The 17,087-nt window shown below is 44.6% G+C and overlaps 1 protein-coding gene across 3 annotated transcripts in view; it reads left to right on the top strand.

Annotated features, from left to right (window-relative positions):
• OSBPL5 (oxysterol binding protein like 5) overlaps positions 1-17,087 on the top strand; it is a 212,596-nt gene that overhangs the window by 129,100 nt on the left and 66,409 nt on the right. For all 3 annotated transcript variants that reach the window (XM_077321552.1, XM_077321553.1, XM_077321554.1), the window contains exons 2-3: positions 4,746-4,902; positions 14,479-14,552. In XM_077321552.1, coding sequence (XP_077177667.1) covers positions 4,746-4,902; positions 14,479-14,552 — 231 coding nt within the window. The remainder of the gene's footprint in view (positions 1-4,745; positions 4,903-14,478; positions 14,553-17,087) is intronic.

The following is a 17,087-nucleotide window of genomic DNA, read 5'->3' as shown; positions in this document are numbered from 1 at the left end:
CTTTAAGAAAGGTTTTTAAAAAAAAAAAACACACCCATTGTAACGAATCTGTGTAGATTCGTTGCAACGGAGAGACCCATCCAGCTGCCTGGGGTGTTTGAGCTGTCATTTGATCGTATGATCATTGCCACGCTGCCTCCGAGTGAAAAAAAAATTCCCCCCCTCCCCCCCTCTCACGGGCCCGATTTTCGGCTGAATGACTGTGTAAAAAATAAAGTGACTGCTTAGTAGTGTGCTTAGTGACTGAAGGGGAGGGACTGAAGCCAGGGAAGCCTCTAAACAGAAAGAGGCTCGCTGGTGCGTTTATCCCCGCTCGCTCGGAGAAAAAAAAATGGCGATCGCTTCGCCGGAAGTTTGGAGGACAGGCTCAGGAGGAGGGACTTTGTAGAAACCGCAACAATGTTAACGCACAGGTCTTTTTCGCTAGTGTTGCAGATTGGTTGCAAGAGTGTAGCGCTTTCCGGAGGGTGAATCCACTTTTTGGGATTCCCCTGAAAGCGCTACAAGGAAGCGCTTTTTGCAGATTGGTTTCAGGTGTGTGGCAGATTGTCTACGACGTCGTGCGTTAAGGCAAATCAATAGCGTTTCCAATTGGCAACCATTGTGCGATTTTGAAGGCGTGCAAAAAGCCTCTTAGTGTTCACTGAAACACGTAAGACCTACAAAATCTCTTTAGAAAGGATTTCTTCCCACCTCTTCTTCTAGATGCACACATTATACTTGAAAGGATTTGCTGTTGTAGTTTGCTTATTCTCAAAGTCAGGCTCTGAAACATAGCAAAGTCTCCTGAGAAAAGATCTCTCCAGCCTAACACTCTGAACATGCACACTACATCTGATGAGTATTGATGGTGTAACATATTTGTCTCTCTCACTCCCCCCTCCCATCTAGCTTTTTCAGCCATCCATAAGCAATGATTGAATGTTATCTGCTTTTTACACACACACACAAATCTAGGGGACTGGTGGGTGACAGAAAGTTGCAAGGTCTTTCCCTATTAATTAAAGTTGTCAAAAGGCCTGAAGAAAAATTTCTTGTCTCTGAAACAGAAATTTAGTGTGTGGAAATGGGTGATGGAAGGTTTCAGAGTATGGACGTACATAGTATCCTATTAAGTCCCTATGAAATGGACAGGAGTCTTCCTCCTGACAAACCTAAATTTCCATGGGAAGAATGCTGACAGAGTGCTGCTTCTCCATGACTCCCGCCTTCCCACAATGCCACTCTTTCTGAACACTTGTTTTAATTCCCCCTTACCAAAACACCATGTGATTCCAGTCACATAGGAAGCTACAACCAGGTAATTTCCATAATGCAAGAACTGGCTCTTAAGTGGCAAGTCAGAGTGTATTTACCTGACAATAGGATGATCTATTACTTTTGAAATGGAAAGTTGGCAGATGTTACCTCAACAGTTCCATTTTGAAAATCCGGGATACAATAGCAGAAGATCTACTGCTTATGGAATGTTTTGCATCAGTGTCAGTTTTTGCAGGAATCTGTTTTCTGGAATGGTCCAGCAGATAAGGCCTGATTTATCTGCTGCTTCCTGAATAGGAATTTGTCTTAAGAGGAAGTGGTGAGCTGCAGACTTTTAAAATGAATAAAATTACAAGTGCAAGAGTTTTAAGTTGTTTATTTGACTCATGTTATGTTATTTACCTTATTTTGCTCTTTGCCACTGGCAAAAGTGTTGGTGAGAACGACGGTTGTATCCGGATGTCATTCTGAGGATGGAATAAAAGAAAAAGAGCTGTGAAATAGTATTTTCATTAAGAATTGTTAGCTTGCCTTTGTTCAGGCTCTTTGTGTTAATTTCTGGAATAGCCCAGCAGATAAGGCTTTATTTATCTGCTGCTTCCTGTAAAGGGATTTGTTCTCTCTTTGTATCCAGGATCTCAAAAGGTTATGCTGCTTGAGTTCCTTTTCTCTTATGTTTCCCTTACTAAAAGGCCGTGCGTGCACTTGCCAGTTTCCACCTCAGAAGATAGATTTATTATAGGGCTGATTGTTCTCAGCAGAGCAAATGTTCCTGGACACCCTCCTTTTTGTTTGTAATCATATTGGATGTTTCTACAGTTTTCCTACCGTTTTATATCCTGACTATGGATCAGTATTTTTAAAGGCTTGGTTAAGGATAACTCAGCAGCGCGCCTTCTGTTGTCAGTGATATTTTCCTTGTAGAAAACATCATTCATTATTTTCTTACTTCATTATATTCTTACTTACGTTCAAAATCTTCCAGTGATAGGTTTTATTCCTCTTAGAGTACTGCTTATGAGCTAAAGGAAAAGGCATATTTAACATTTTCTTTTTTCTCTAATATACCCAAAGCAAACCAGTCTAGCAGATATGTTAATTCACAGATCCAGATAATTAACCTTGTTGTTGATAATAAACACTCCTAATCAAACAAAGCTTGCAGCCCTTGGCTCCTCACTGTCCCACATCGCCTAATTTCCTCTGACTAGTAGTGTACTCTGAAAGGACAGACACTTTGTTCACATCTCAGAGGAAACATATGTTAATATGGAACAAGGTGGCTGTTGGATACCTGGATGTGTCCATGTGAAGCTATAGTCTCTTGCTTACAGTATGTATTAATAGACTTCTCCTCAGATATGTAGTTTGTGCAAGCAGTGCTCTTGTTTATCACATGCTAGCATTGCAACAGTGGCATATGCTCTTGTTACTGCAGTGATTGAGTCTTGTAATACATCCTTGGCAGGCAACCCATCTTTGTTGCCTGCTGCTTGCATATGTAGGTCTGTTTATGAATTCAGGCATGCACAGGATCCTGCCAAAACCTCCTCCTTTTCCTCTACTGGCCTCCTTTAAGCTAGAAAACGTAGAATAGAACCAACTTGACGGTATAATAAAAGTCAATCTCTTGAAAAACTTCTTGGGTTGGTTTTTTGTTTAAACAAACTTTACACTCCAGATGCCAAAATGAAGTTCCAGACAAAGTCAACTGGTTTTCTGTTGTCTTCCTCAGAGGTGTATCTAATAATAAACATATATATAAGAACCAAATTCAAAATACGCTTCTAGATAAGCAGTCATCCCTCCATGTACATACCTCCAATATATATTTCAGTATCCCATTGGCAAACATCACATCACAGAAGTGGGGATTCAAATGGCAGAGTGTATCTGAACGGACCCCAATGACACAAATGGTTCATCTGTTACTGAAAAGATTTGTACCCTCCCCTTTCCCCCTTTCTGCTTCCCTCTGGGGGTCCCTATAAAATTATAATGGCCTGGGAGGCTTACATTTGAAAGTTCTGTTCTGATGACTCCACTGTACATTAGGACAAGGGTAGTCAACCTGTGATCCTCAAGATGTCCATGGACTACAGTTCTCATGAGCCCCTGGCAGCTTTTGCTGGCAGGGACTCATGGGAATTGTAGTTCATGAACATTTGGAGGACCACAGGTTGACTACCCCTGCATTAGGATATTGTTGCTCCCTCTTGAGGTCCTGATGACATCACCCAGGCTTCTGAGGCATTTTCTCATTCTTGGAGCAAGTGGATTAGCCAAGCATCTTGGGTCATTTTCTTTTCATAAAACAACCAGTGTTCTAAAAATAGTGAGTCTTGTGTTGTGATATCCCTAGTTAGCTGAACCTTCTGAGGTCTTGCACAAGACTAAAAGTCCCTAAATCCTTAGATGTATATAACACATGCTGACTAAGTTATTACATTCTTGGAGTATGCAAAACATGACTGTGTTATTATTACCTCACTGATCTGGACCTCAGATCCTGTCCAATCTAAGAAGCTAAGCAGGGCTGACTTTGTGTAATGTTTGGATGGGAGACCTCTAGGGGTCATGACGTGGAAGTAGGCAATGGCAAACCACCTCTGAATATCCCTTGGCAGGCAATCCTTGGATCTCCTGGCTACACTTCACACACTGTATGATAATAATAATAATAATAATGTGTTATTACTGGTTACATGTGATGGATAAGACCTTCTCTAATGTCATGCATTATTTATATGGGTGAGGTGGTTTGTGGCATCAATTTACAAGACAAATGGTGGTGATCCTGGAAAAGAAGGGAATCCCTGTCTGTACATATAATGCAGCAGGGAGATAGAAGTATAATTAGAGTGGGCAACTGTACAGCCTGTGCCTGTTGCTGTATCTTTAAGCGCTGGCAGATTTGCAGACATCAGCAGTAAAGTTTATTCCTGCTCATTTACCTGCTGATTTCTACAATTCAAATGGCTGTTGGAAGCACAAGGGCTGGATTTTTTTCTGATTTTTTGGTGATAATTTGGCAGTGATGCTCAAAAATCCAATTCCAAAAGGAAACCAATTTCCTTTTGCAGGGGAAAGATTATCTTGTAAGATTGAGAAAATGATACCAGTTTCCTTATGTGTACTGGAACAGTAGGAATAAAATATACTCTTGGTAGCCCCAGATGTAATTACCGGATAGTTACCAAATGTTCTATTTTCATTTAATTAGCCCAAGCATAAAGTGATCTCAGAACGTGTCATGAGGGAATATTATCCTGACTCAGTTTACAAACATTTCAAAATGGCTTTGACTTACAATTTGTAGCAGTAAGATATATAGCTTCATATTGACGCTGTGTATCCATAACTAGCTTTTTAAAATGAACATTCAGTTTAAGAATAATCCAGTCCAGTCCTGCAAAATGGGTGTAACATCTACATTTCCACTTACTAGATACAAGCTCTTATTTCTGTCCCTTTTTTTCTTAAAGAAAACCCCTACAGCTCATGCCATGAAGGAAGAGAATTTTCTTCGGCGCAGGTTCTCACTCTGCCCAGCCTCTTCTACTCCTCAGAAGATTGACCCTCGCAAGCTGACCCGAAACCTGTTTTTTGGGGCCGATAATGAGATCTACCCACTCAGCCCAGGTGAGTATTCCCTTTGATTTCAGAATATGCTGTACTAGTGGAAAAGCCCATTGTACAAAAAATACAATGGGCACTAGCTTCACCCCACTGACCCAGGCAGGCCTGCTGAGGCCTGGTGAGGCTGTAGTCGGGCTTCTCAGAGTGGGGGTGAGCACTGGTGGGGGCTTCCTGCCTCCCTCCCTCCCCCAACCTGGGTAGCTCCACTAAGGCTAGGTGAGGCCACAGTATGGCTGCTCATGGCAGGGGATCACAGCCTCCCTCCCCCCCTGATCTGCGCAGCTCCGCTGAGACCTGGCAAGGCCATGGTGGGGCTGCTCGGGGTGGGGGCAAGTGCTGGTGGGGGCTCCCTGCCTCCCTCCCCCTGACCCAGGCAGCCCTGCTGAGGCTTGGTGAGGCCGCGGTGGGGCTGCTTGGGGCAGGAGCAAGCACTTGGTCCCCCCTACCTGGGTCCCAGGCCCTCCTCCCCTCCCTCCCAGCTCCCACTCGCTGTCTGGCTTACCTTCTGCAGTCAGTCCAGTAGAGCGGGCTGGCAGTTCTTCCATGTGGAAGAAGTTGGAGAGGAATGTGGCCAGGGCCCTGACAGCCTTCTTGATTGGCCAGATTCATTGGACAGAAAGCCAATCAGGTAGGCGATGAGTGCCAACCCTTCCCACCACCTTAGTTATGTTTTATATATGTTATACTAGGGACCAAGTCCGTTGTACTTGTAAATACAACAGGCGCTAGGTGTCCTTTCGGGGCCGGGGGGAATGCTTCCTCTCCCACCCCACCCCGGGCCCAGAAGCGCACCTGCGGCCTCCTCGAAGACTGGACTCTGAGGCATTGTACGATTTTGAAGTCCCACCTCCAAAACTCGAGGAATATTTCCAACCCAGGGATAGCCAACCTCCAGGTGGGGCCTGGAGAGCTCCTGGAATTACATCTCATCTTCATAGTATAAAGATCAGCCCCCCAGGCAGAAAGGGCTACTTTGGACAGAGTTGTGGTAAAGAAGAAAAAATTGCCTCCTACACAGGTCATTGTTGAATTGAAAGACTTGAGGCCTACTGCACAGGGTTGTTGTGCAGATGAAACAGGAGTCAAAAGAACCTCCGCAACAGCATCCAGTTTCGTCTGCAGAATAACGCTATGCAGTAGATCTCAAATCTTCAGAGAGTTGCAAAGAAGAAAGACACATGGCTTGGCTGTGTTTAACCCCCGGCCAAGCAGTATTTTAAGTGAGAAGGGGCTTTTCTGTGGCCTCCCTGCCAGCCATTTGGCAGAAGGTGAAATTACCCCCCCCCCTCAAAAGGAATGCCCACCTCATGCCTTGAAGCTCCCCTACGTTGCTCTCGTAAATGCCTCAGTTAGGGGCTGTTAAAGGGTCCTTTGCAGCAGGCCTGAAGGTTGGAGCGGGAGGGAGCGCACTCTCCACCCTCCTGCCAGCTATGTCAGTGTTCTGAGGCAATTTACAGTTGGACATGACAGGACAGCCTTCGGGTGAAAAGGGCTGGCGCAGCCTGTGTTCTCATCCCCCTTGGCAGCTCTACTGACCTCCTCTCCCTGCGGTGGTCAGGAGCAAACTGGGAGCAATGTCTGCAGATTGCCCCTGGGTGGGCGGGTCGGGAGGCGCAGGATGGAACTCTGGTCTGTCCTGGTGAGGCTCCAATTGGAAGGCGCTTCACGCCCCTCACCCAACTGGCTGGAGTTCTTGTCAGTTCGGGGCCAGGGGTCCAATCGTTGGCCCCTGTTTCTATCCTGGATTCAGGCCACCCCCCTTAGCCTTACTGTTTTATTTATACCGCTCCTTGAGCGGTTTACAGATTGTGTTTTTATATATGTTATAGAAGATAGATGTTCTGAAAGATATAAGGGAGGGAGGGTGTTTAAACTTTCAGAACTAGAAAGGTTCCCCTCTCACACTTTGGTCCTTATGTTACTATATTAATATTTATATATCGTAGGATCTAACTGTTTTCTGCCAATTCTCATTCCCCGCCAAGCTGCAGTTCCTTTGTCACATCCCACAACAATCTGGATAGTTCCTTGATTTTCTGGGGATGCCATGGGAAGGTAGAAGTGGGAGAATTATATAATGAAAGCAGAACTTTGCTTATAATTCTCTAGACATTGTGTTTTATTTAAGTTGTCAAAGTGATTACATGTAGTATTTTTATAGGCAAGTGCTATTTGATATCAGTTCTCATTTACTGCCATCTTCCAGGTGGGGCTTGGGGATCTACTGGAATCACAAATGATCTTCAAACTTCAGTTCTCCTGGAGAAACTGGCTCTTGGAGGGTAGACTTTATGATATACCATGGATTCTTGGGGGGGGGGGACGTCTCCAAATTCCTCCCTCCATAGGCATTGCCCCCAAATCTTCAAGAATTTCCTAACCAAGAATTGGCAACCATAACTGTTATCCCCATATTAAAGATCAGGGACATCTCAGGGCAGGTGACAATTGGTTTTAAAAATCAATAAATACAAATTTACAAAAAAAAATTATGTATTTATTAGATTTTTATACCGTCCTCCCATATGGTTCAGGGAACATTAAATCATATAGTGCATTAAATTAAATTTAGGTTTTAAATATTTAAAAGCTGATCCCCCTTTGATTAAATTAGTTTTCTGAGGGTTATATAATGATGTATGTTTTTTTTTCCTTTGAGTGGATGGATTTTCAGGTAAGGAGGCCAACATCTATTTGATCTTATTTCCTGGCCTCAACCATAGGCCTGCTGGAGCAGCTCTGTTTTACAGGCCTTCCAGAACTGCTTAAGTTCCTGGAGGGCCCTGGTATCTTCAGGAAGAGCATTTCACCAGTCTGGGGCCAGGCTGAAAAGGCCCTGGGCCTGGTCGAGGCCAGGTTCATTTCTTTGGGACCAGGCTCGCCCACATCATGCTCACTTGCTATATAGCACTTGGGAACTCTAGTTCCCTTATATATGTATGACACAAGTCTCTATACCTCATATTGCTTCTTAGCTTACTAACTGAGGTCCCCGACCTCTTCAAGCCTCTGGACACCTTTGAAATTCTTCCACAGGGAGGTGGAGCCATCCACAAAATGGCTGCCACAGGGAGGTCATGAATAACTCAAGTAATAATTCAATATTTCAGCAGAAACTATGTTTAACAGGATGCCTTTTTAAATGAACATATTAAATATTTTCTTGCATACACATAGCATGCAGTGAAGATCCTTGTGTGTTGGTGGCAGCTACTGCTGAAACAGTTTTTTAAAAATCTATATAACCAATCAGAAGCCCTGCTAGGCAGAATTCCCAGTTGACTCTGCCTGCTTTCTAAAAAGATTTGGCAGGCACCAGGAAACAGGCTCCATGGTGCCCATGGGTACCACCTTTGGGACCCCCTGATTTAGAGTTACTACTTTTTCTATAACACCTGTGTTTTAAAGAACTGCCTGAGGAACCCCCTCCCCTCCATTTAGGAGGGCAGGTCATTTATTAAAGTTCTGTGGGTCAGGTAACTGGTAAAAGCATAACAAATGGGCCAGTCCAACAGGTGGTTATCCTGGTTCTATACTATCACATTAAGGTACCTTAAAGAAGGAACAAATGTAGTGCCTGTTGTATTTCTACATATTATGCACCTATTAAAGGAGCAAAGGTTGTCAGAAAAGAGCTCAGCCCGACTAACTAGTCATGGTACAAGAGTCAGTTATTCCCTGTTCTTTCTACCATGGTTGGTTAGTAGAATTAATCTCATTTATTTTCCTGACAGAAGGTTAGATCCTTTAATAAATGCATGATATCCAAAAATTTAGGAGGTTCCACTTGGCACAGCAAAGAGAAGCCATGATGAGGAGTGAGGTGGAACCCCTCAAATGTGTACCTTTCTGAAACCTGATCCTGAATATTTCCCTTTTATCTCAGTGTTTCACTGTAGTGTTGTGTTTATTCCAATGTGCATGTATTTACAATAACAGCCATATGAATATAAAGGGGGGAGCAAACCAGTGTGATGTGTTCATTCATCATTATAAGGTATACTCCTTCTCCACCGATCCCAACTCTGGATCCACAGGTACCTGCCAACTACTGCCCTGTCTCACACCTAGCCTTTCTAGGGAAGGTGATGGAATGAGCTGCCACAGACCATCTATCAGTATTCCTGGATGAAGCTTTGGTCCTGGACCCAGCCTGGTCTGGCCATGGAATTGAAACAGAACTGGTCGCCCTGGTGGATGACCTCTGTCATTAGCTGGACCAAGGTGGGTCAGTACTGCTCATTCTACTCAACCTTACAGCAGCGTTTGACACAGTCAAACATAAATTACTAGCTCCCCACCTCACTGACACCAGGATACAAGGGACTGCCTTTCAGTGGCTGATCTCTTTCCTCCAGGGTAGCAATTGTAGAGAGCCAATCACATCGCTGTCAACTCCCATGCCACAGGTAGCGATTCTCTCCCCAGTTCTGTTCAATATCTTTGTGCCTTCTTACTCAACTGGTCATGGAGGTTTGAACTCGGATGCCATCAATATCCTGATGACACCCAGCTCTTCCTCCTGATGGATGGCTGCCCTGACTCACCTCCAGCCTCATTAACCACATGTCTGGAAGCAGTGATGGGATAGCTTAAACAGAGCTGTCAGAAACTCAAAGACAGAGGTTTTATGGTTCAGTAGGAATGGTAGAGGACAGGAAGGCCTGAAGGATCATTGTCCATGGGGTCGCGATGGGTCGGACACGACTTCGCACCTAACAACAACAACAGGAAGGGTCCTGGCAAGGAAGCGTGATTATCCTGCCTGGTTAGGGTGCAGCTATTAGTGGCACACTCAGCCAGAAACCTGGGCATGACCTTTGACACCTCCCTCTCCATGGAGGAACAGGTCACAAGAGTGGCATGGCTGGCCTTCTTCCACTTGCACCAAGTTAAGTTACTATTTATTTTCATTTTATTTATTTATTTTTGTATTTATATACCGCCACATTCCATTCAGACTCATGGCGGTTCACAATAAAATGATAAAAAACAGTATAACCCCATTAAAATCCATTAAAATTAACAAACACTAAGCATTAAAAGATAGCAATACAGAGTTCTAACCCTCCCACACCCTCTCCCTCTGTCCAGCTATAGGGGCCAAAGCTCTTCATTGTTGGGAGCGAGGATCCAGATGTACCAATGCAAAGGGATCCACTGAAACTCCATGACTCACCCGGTCCTCAGCCATATGCCTAGTGGAAGAACTCCGTCTCACAGGCCATGCGGAAAGCTGACAACTCCAACAGGGCCCGTAGCTCTTCAGGGAGCTCATTCCACCAGGTTGGGGCCAGGGCCAAAAAGGCTAGGCAAACGTCCCAGGGGCCCGGGACAGCCAGCAGATTCCTACCTTGCATAGCGTCCTGCGGGGGGCATAAGGAGATAGGTGGTCTTGCAGATAAGTAGGGCCCTACCTGGCCCCAGAACATATAGCCATAGTGATCCATGCGACAGTCACCTCTAGACTGGATTAGCCCAGGAAGGCTTGGGTGCTTTGGCCACCAAAGCGGCCATTCATGCCCGAACTGGCCAGCGGCATGGGGGCGAGGGATGGCATTGGCGTGCCTGTTGGGGTACGCATGCAAGCTCAGTGCGCCTGCATGCGGTTGCTGGGTAGTGCACCAGCACCGCCTCTCCTCCCTGCACCGTGGTGCTGGCCGCTTCAGGCACACAAGCCTAGCCCAGAATGCAGCAACCAGGGTTCTCACGGTAACATGTTGGAGGGCACACATCAGGCCCACACTTCAATAGCTGCATTGGTTACCGGTTGAATTCTGAATCAGACTTAAGGTTCTAGTAATTACCTTCAAGACCATATGTGGTCTGGGCCCTGAGTACTTGAGGGACCACCTTGCTGCCTATGCCCCAGAGAGCACTACACTCTGCAAACGCCAACAAACTGGTGATCCCTGGTCAGGGCTTTCTTTGTCCTGACCCCACCTGGTGGAATGAGCTCCCTGAGCAGATGAGCACCCTGCCTGAACTAAAACAGCTCTTCCACCAGGCCTTCAGGCGAGGCTAATGAAAAACAACAGCACCAACTAAAAGCCCCTCCTACCACAACCAAATTGCACCCAATCAGAAAACAACACAGTGCGACCCCTGACTCGGCAGCACACACTCTGAAAAAATCATACTACAGTTATACAGTTAATGGTTATACAATTATAGTTAAGGATGAAATATTAGAAATGTTATACAATTAATGGTTAACAAGTAAAATTACAAGGTTGAACGTTAGAAATGTTTCAAGTTTATAATGTATTCTCTGTATTATTCTATGAATTTCACTGCAAACTGTCCTGAGCCACAAGGAAGGATGGTATAAAAATGTATTAAATAAAAACATTGTTTGTTGTGGGTATTATGCCTAGGAAAATATGAGAATGTAATTGAGTTTTATGGAAGTAAAGTGAGTGTTCCTCCGTAGCCACTCTAAGGCAGCTAATGTTCCACCAGTCAAGATTATTGCTTAGCAGCAAAGTAAACTGAACCATGGAGAAGGGGCAGGGAAAGGATCCACCTGCTTTTTAAAAGGGACCTGGCAACAGGTTAGCGCAAGGAAAAGCCCTGAGAGGCATCAATAACTCTAATGAACAACATCTTGAAGCTCGGTTTTATCCAGGTGTCCCTCATGGGTGGGAGCCCAGGGGATGGGGTTACACTCCAGAAAGTTTCACATGGTTCCAGTAGCTGCCTTTCAAACGTTTATTGATAGGGCTGGACTTGGGTTCTGAAAACAACTTCTCTTTTCCTAGCTCAGTAAGGTAATTTAGGCATTCTTCCTGTCTCTTTTTGATGCATATGTATTCATACACAATATAAGGCGATTTTGTTATGATAGGGGGAGGGCTATTTATAAGCTTGTGTTTCTCAAACCTTTGTAAGTCAGAGTACTCTTCAGGGCTAGACTCCAGAAATGGTTTGTCTGTGTCTAACAGGACTTCTTCCATCCTGAAGCAGTAAAATGCAGGGTTTGAGGCTACTGGAAAAGCATTTACATAGAACTAAAAAATATATAGAATAGAATCATATTATGTAAAGGCTGCTATAATTAATACGGAACCTAAGGAGACTGCCAGTCAGCTTTTTCACCCAAAGACTATGAAAAGGTGTTAGATTAATGCTGCTAAGTGATGTTTCGGCTATACTCCAGTGCATATATGCTTGACTGTAAAGCTTATTACTCACAAGTAAATGTGTTTGGGATTAGGGTTTTAGTAGAATAATGAAAGAATTGGAAGGTATTCCTGATATGCCAAATACAATGATAAAACAAGGGAAATACTTATGACAGCATTTTCTTCTTTCAGGTGTAAATCAGTAAGCCGAATGTGTTGTCATTTTTACAGCTGTCAGAAGGATAACTTTGCATGTTTAGTCTTGTGATTAATTATAGTCAGATTATATGTTCTCTTTCAGTAAAAATAATACACAGGGAAAATAAGAGAATTCATTCAGTAATCATCTACCCTTGTAAACACTGTTGTTCAGATGCTTAGTATGAAAGAAATGCTTAAGAATGATAGGTCAAGGATGGTCCAGTTCTAATATTTGCTTGGTAGTGGTTCCATTGATAATAATGGGCGGCACGGAATTACCTTTTGGCGGGTAGAGAGCGGGGGAGAGGAAGCGGCAACTCCAGCGGCTAAGTGGCGGCTGTCTGGGGAGGCGCTGCATCGGCAGCACGCACATAAGATGCGGGGTTGGGAGCGCCTGTTTAAGGCGCTGTTTGCCTCCTTCACGCCTCTTTGCCGGCCGCTCTGGGCAAGCTACCCACCCTCCCTCCCCTTTTTTGATTGTTATGTTTGTTATTTCATATTTGTCACAGCGGATATTGGCACAAGAGAATGAGCCTGTTAAGGGGAGCCGGTGTGCGATCGGCCTCCCCGCGGTGATTGGGGCCTCCTTAAGGGGGTGGTGGGGACGAGCAGCAAGCAGACCCTGCGGGGTAGGCTTGAGTAGCTCATTCATGACCAGAGGACTCGGGAGGTAACCAAGGAGGTTTGCGCCCTTTGGCCCTCCCATCTCGGGTCCTTTCCCATAAATAGGCTGATTCACATGGGAGGCCCGTATTCCCAGCGGGGAAATTGATGGGCTCCTTGTAGGTTGGCATGCATGTACCGCAGTCAGCGGACTGCGTAGGCCAGGTTCATTCTTGTTGCCCCCAATCCTCTGTTTTGGGTGTTGAATAAAGCTGTGGTCATTTAATTTAAATGCCAATAAAAATGGAGTTGCGTATTCTTTCCTCAAACTCGCCTCTTGCCTGCCAATGTATGTCTCATTTTAAGGCAGTGGTTATATATCTTCATCATAAAAGGACTTCCAAATTAAAGAATGTTGGTTTACATCTCCCTCTTTTAACAAAAACAACTTGAAAGCCAGAATTGACACTTGTTCTGGGCATAAAGCTAAGCAGATTAGGGGAAGAGGCAGAGAGACTTGCATGCTTACAGTTAACTGCAATGCAAGAAATAAGTTTCCAATACAATAAAAGGAATAGGTAATATACTGCCTGTGATATACTGATGAGGAATGGGCATAAACTGACTCATGAGCCAAAATTCAGCACAAACTTAGGCCAGTTTGGAGTCCCCAAATCCATGTTTTGGAAAGACACCTTCTCTGAATATTACTGGACTTTTGTCTGGTTTGGCTCCTCAGGCCATTTAAACTGAAGATCATGGGGTCTGCACCTGAGTTGTTAGGTTTAAATGGCTGTGAACCACTAAACTTGTCAGTTTCACTCCATCCTGCTTCAAAATAAGAAGAAGCAAAAAGGAGAGTCTAAATTGCTGCCAGACTTTTAACCCATCCCAGGCCATACCCCGCTCTTTCTCCCAGCTGCAGCAAGCTGCAACTGGGAGGAAGAGAGAACCAAATTCACCAGACCAGCTCAATTTGAGCGGGGGGCTTTTGGTTTGATTCAGGGACTGCCCTGAACCCCAAACTGGACTGTTTTTTTTTAGGTTCCTGCCCATCTGTAATACTGACTGATATATGGAAGAGGCAAGTATAGACATATGTGGCTCAGTCTATTCTTGTTCTCAGAAACCTCACAGAATTCAGTGAGGCTTACCCCAAAGTAAGTGCTGTAGGAGTAATAACTTACCTTCATGAACTGGCCACACTACACATGTATCTTTCCTATCTGTTTGCAGTACCTCAGGTACAACCACGTGCAATGGAGTCTGTTCACACATTCAACTGCCAGCTGTCAATACAAGGGAAATCAAATGATAGATCTACTTGTGGAAATCAAGCTTAAAGCTAAAGGAATCAGTAGCTAAAATTCCAAGTTCTGAATAATAAAGACATTGCATAAATAATTGGCTTTTTTAGCTATTGTGTAAAATTATCTTACTATGATCAGTTGTTTACATTCTGTTCCCTAGTACTTGGCTTGTTTTCCTAAAATAACTGCATATTTCTAGAGTTATCTACCTGCTTTTGGTAGGGATGTGAAAGCCTCTGTTCTTGCCTATCATAGAAATAGAGGCATATTCTATTTTCCCCTTTTAGCCATAGTTTTTCTGCAGACAATTTCCATGTTTGTCTTGTGCCGTTATGTTTCAGGGAAAGACATGGAAGGAAACACATTGTCCATGTTGAAGGATGAGATTCCACAGACACCGAACTCTATTAATAAGGTAATAAGGTTTATGAGAGTGCGCATTTTTTTGAAATCAGTATGAAGGCTAGATTATTAAATGGCATCCTGTGATTTGCTGCTAAAAGTGTAGTTTCAGAATTGCTCTGTAACAAATGGTATTGCCTTCATATCAGGAATGTGGGGGGTAGAATAAGCCAGCCTCCACTGTACATAATCCATCCATGTTATCAGTGCACATAGAATAAGTGGAGTTTCCTTCATTTCATGTTCCCATTTTCTTAAAATGTATTGTGCATACTATCCTTACACTGTACAAAGATCTAACTATCCATACACTGCAAACAACATTCACCTCATAAATGCATATAGTATTCAATCTTTCTTCCTGCAACTTAATAGGAATTAGTATCCATAGGTTGTTGTCTGCCAGTTTTCCACTGATGGGAGCAGATCATTCTTTGTTTACCTTCTCCAGCTGCCCCTTTAAGCCCCCCCCCCAAAAGCTGGGATGGGGTTCATGGGTAAAAGGGCATGTAAGATGGGAGGTTGCAATGAGAAGGGGAATTGTCCCTTGTCCTTCCTTTTCTTGTTCTAGGGGAGAGCTGGTAGGATCAAACTCTGGAAACAGAACATATTTAAATAGTTACCAATCATACCACATAAAATTGTGACAGTATTTCCTTCCTTTTTTACATGCAGCCTCCTAATTGGCCCTTGAGGGGAAGGACCCTCCCCATTAAGGGCCACTCAGAGGGGCTGGTATACCATCGAGATGCACCAGGGGGCCTCTGATTGGCCCTCACTGGGAAGGCTGCCCCCACTGAAGGCCAGTCAGAGGCTCTTCCCCACCCACCTCCTCCCACTTTGATCACACAGAGCCGAAAGGAGGTAGGCTGCGTGGTTCCATGACCAGCCAGCATATGTCCTCACTGCTGGCGGGAACTGTGTGGACCAGCTGTCTCTTTCATGTAGCCTGTGCTGGTGTCCACTGCCTCCTCTCCACCCATGCTGGCTGGGAATGTAGGCTGACTCCTCCACAGAGGGCCTGTGCTCCTGCCATGCCTCCTCACCACTGGCAGGGGCAGCAAGGCTCCTCCACCCTCTCCATGGATACCCAGCCAGCCTTCCTGGCCCCCACCCTCACCGAGGAGTCCTCTGCCCCACTCTTGCCACTCCTTCCAGCCTCACAGCGAGAGCTGGCGGTGGAGGAAGAGGAAATACTTGCAAAACCTGAAAACCTGAAAGACAGGGAGAAATATGCCATTAAGTAAAGATGTAGAGCCTTGGCCTGGATTGTGCAATCTCATCAGATCTTGGAAGTGAAGCAGAGACAACCTTGTTTAGTATGTGGCTTAGAGTCTAGGGTTGATACACAGAGGCAGGCAATGGCAAACCACTTCTGGATATCTTTTGCCTTGAAAATCCTATAGTGTTGCCCTAAGTCAGCTGCGATTTTTTGCCTATTGGTTTCGTTTGCTTTGGGTCTATTTCTACGAGAAACCAACGGTGTTTCTTTATATGGGCTGCAATTTAATGGCAGGAAAAAAAATAAAATTCAACAATTTGTGGTAGTGTGCTGCAGGAAAGAAAAATAGAACATAAGATTCCTGGTGGATTGATCCAGTGGTCCATCTAGTTCTGTATACAATTTGTAACAGTAGCCCACCAGTTACCCTAGGGAATCAGGGCATAAAGGCCAAAGCTTTCTCTTGATGCTGCCTCCTGGCACTGATATTTGGAAGTTGTACTGCCTTTGAATGTGAACATTACCTTTAGTCACCATGGCTAGTAGTCATTGATGGACCTATCTACCTTGTCTTAACTCCTTTTTAAAGGCATCTGCATTCATGGCATCCACTGGCAGTGACTGCCACAATTTAATTACTGATTAAGAGCCAGCTTGGTGTAGTGGTTAGGAGTGTGGATGTCTAATATGGTGAGCTGGGTTTGATTCTACGCTCCCCCACATGCAGCCAGCTGGGTGACCTTGGGCTCACCACGGCGCTGATAAAGCTGTACTGACCGAGCAGGAATATCAGGGCTCTCTTAGCCTCACCCACCTCACAGGGTGTCTGTTGTGGGGAGAGGAAAGGGAAGGGGAATGTAAGCTGCTTGGAGACTTAGAGAAAAGCGGCATATAAGAACCAACTCTTCTTCTTCTTCTTCTTCTTCCTGTTATCTGTTCTGGATAGGCTGGCTATCAACCTCTTTCGGTGGCCCCCACATCTAATGCAAATGGCCAGGCAACAACATAGTAACGTGGTCATTCACCTATAGGTTGTCAGATATCATGGCCCACTATTGTTAACGTGAACCAGGAAGTGGAGGAAGGAATGACTAGAATTGCCAATCTCCAGATAGATAAGACCTGGAGATCTCATGGAATTATAACTGATGTCCAGATGACATCTATCAGTTTCCCTGGAGAAAATAGCTACCATGGAGGGTGAAAATTATATACATATTTACATTGTTGATACATTGTGGTGTTATACCCTCTGGGGTCCCTCCCTCCTCAGGCTCTACCCCCAAAGTCTCCAAGAATTTCCCAGCCCAGAGTTGGTAGTCCTGC

Source organism: Paroedura picta, chromosome 2 (genome assembly GCF_049243985.1).
Source record: "Paroedura picta isolate Pp20150507F chromosome 2, Ppicta_v3.0, whole genome shotgun sequence".
Lineage (NCBI taxonomy): Eukaryota > Metazoa > Chordata > Lepidosauria > Squamata > Gekkonidae > Paroedura > Paroedura picta.
Note: the sequence above shows the minus strand (reverse complement) of the source record. Positions and strands in the feature narration are given on the sequence as shown.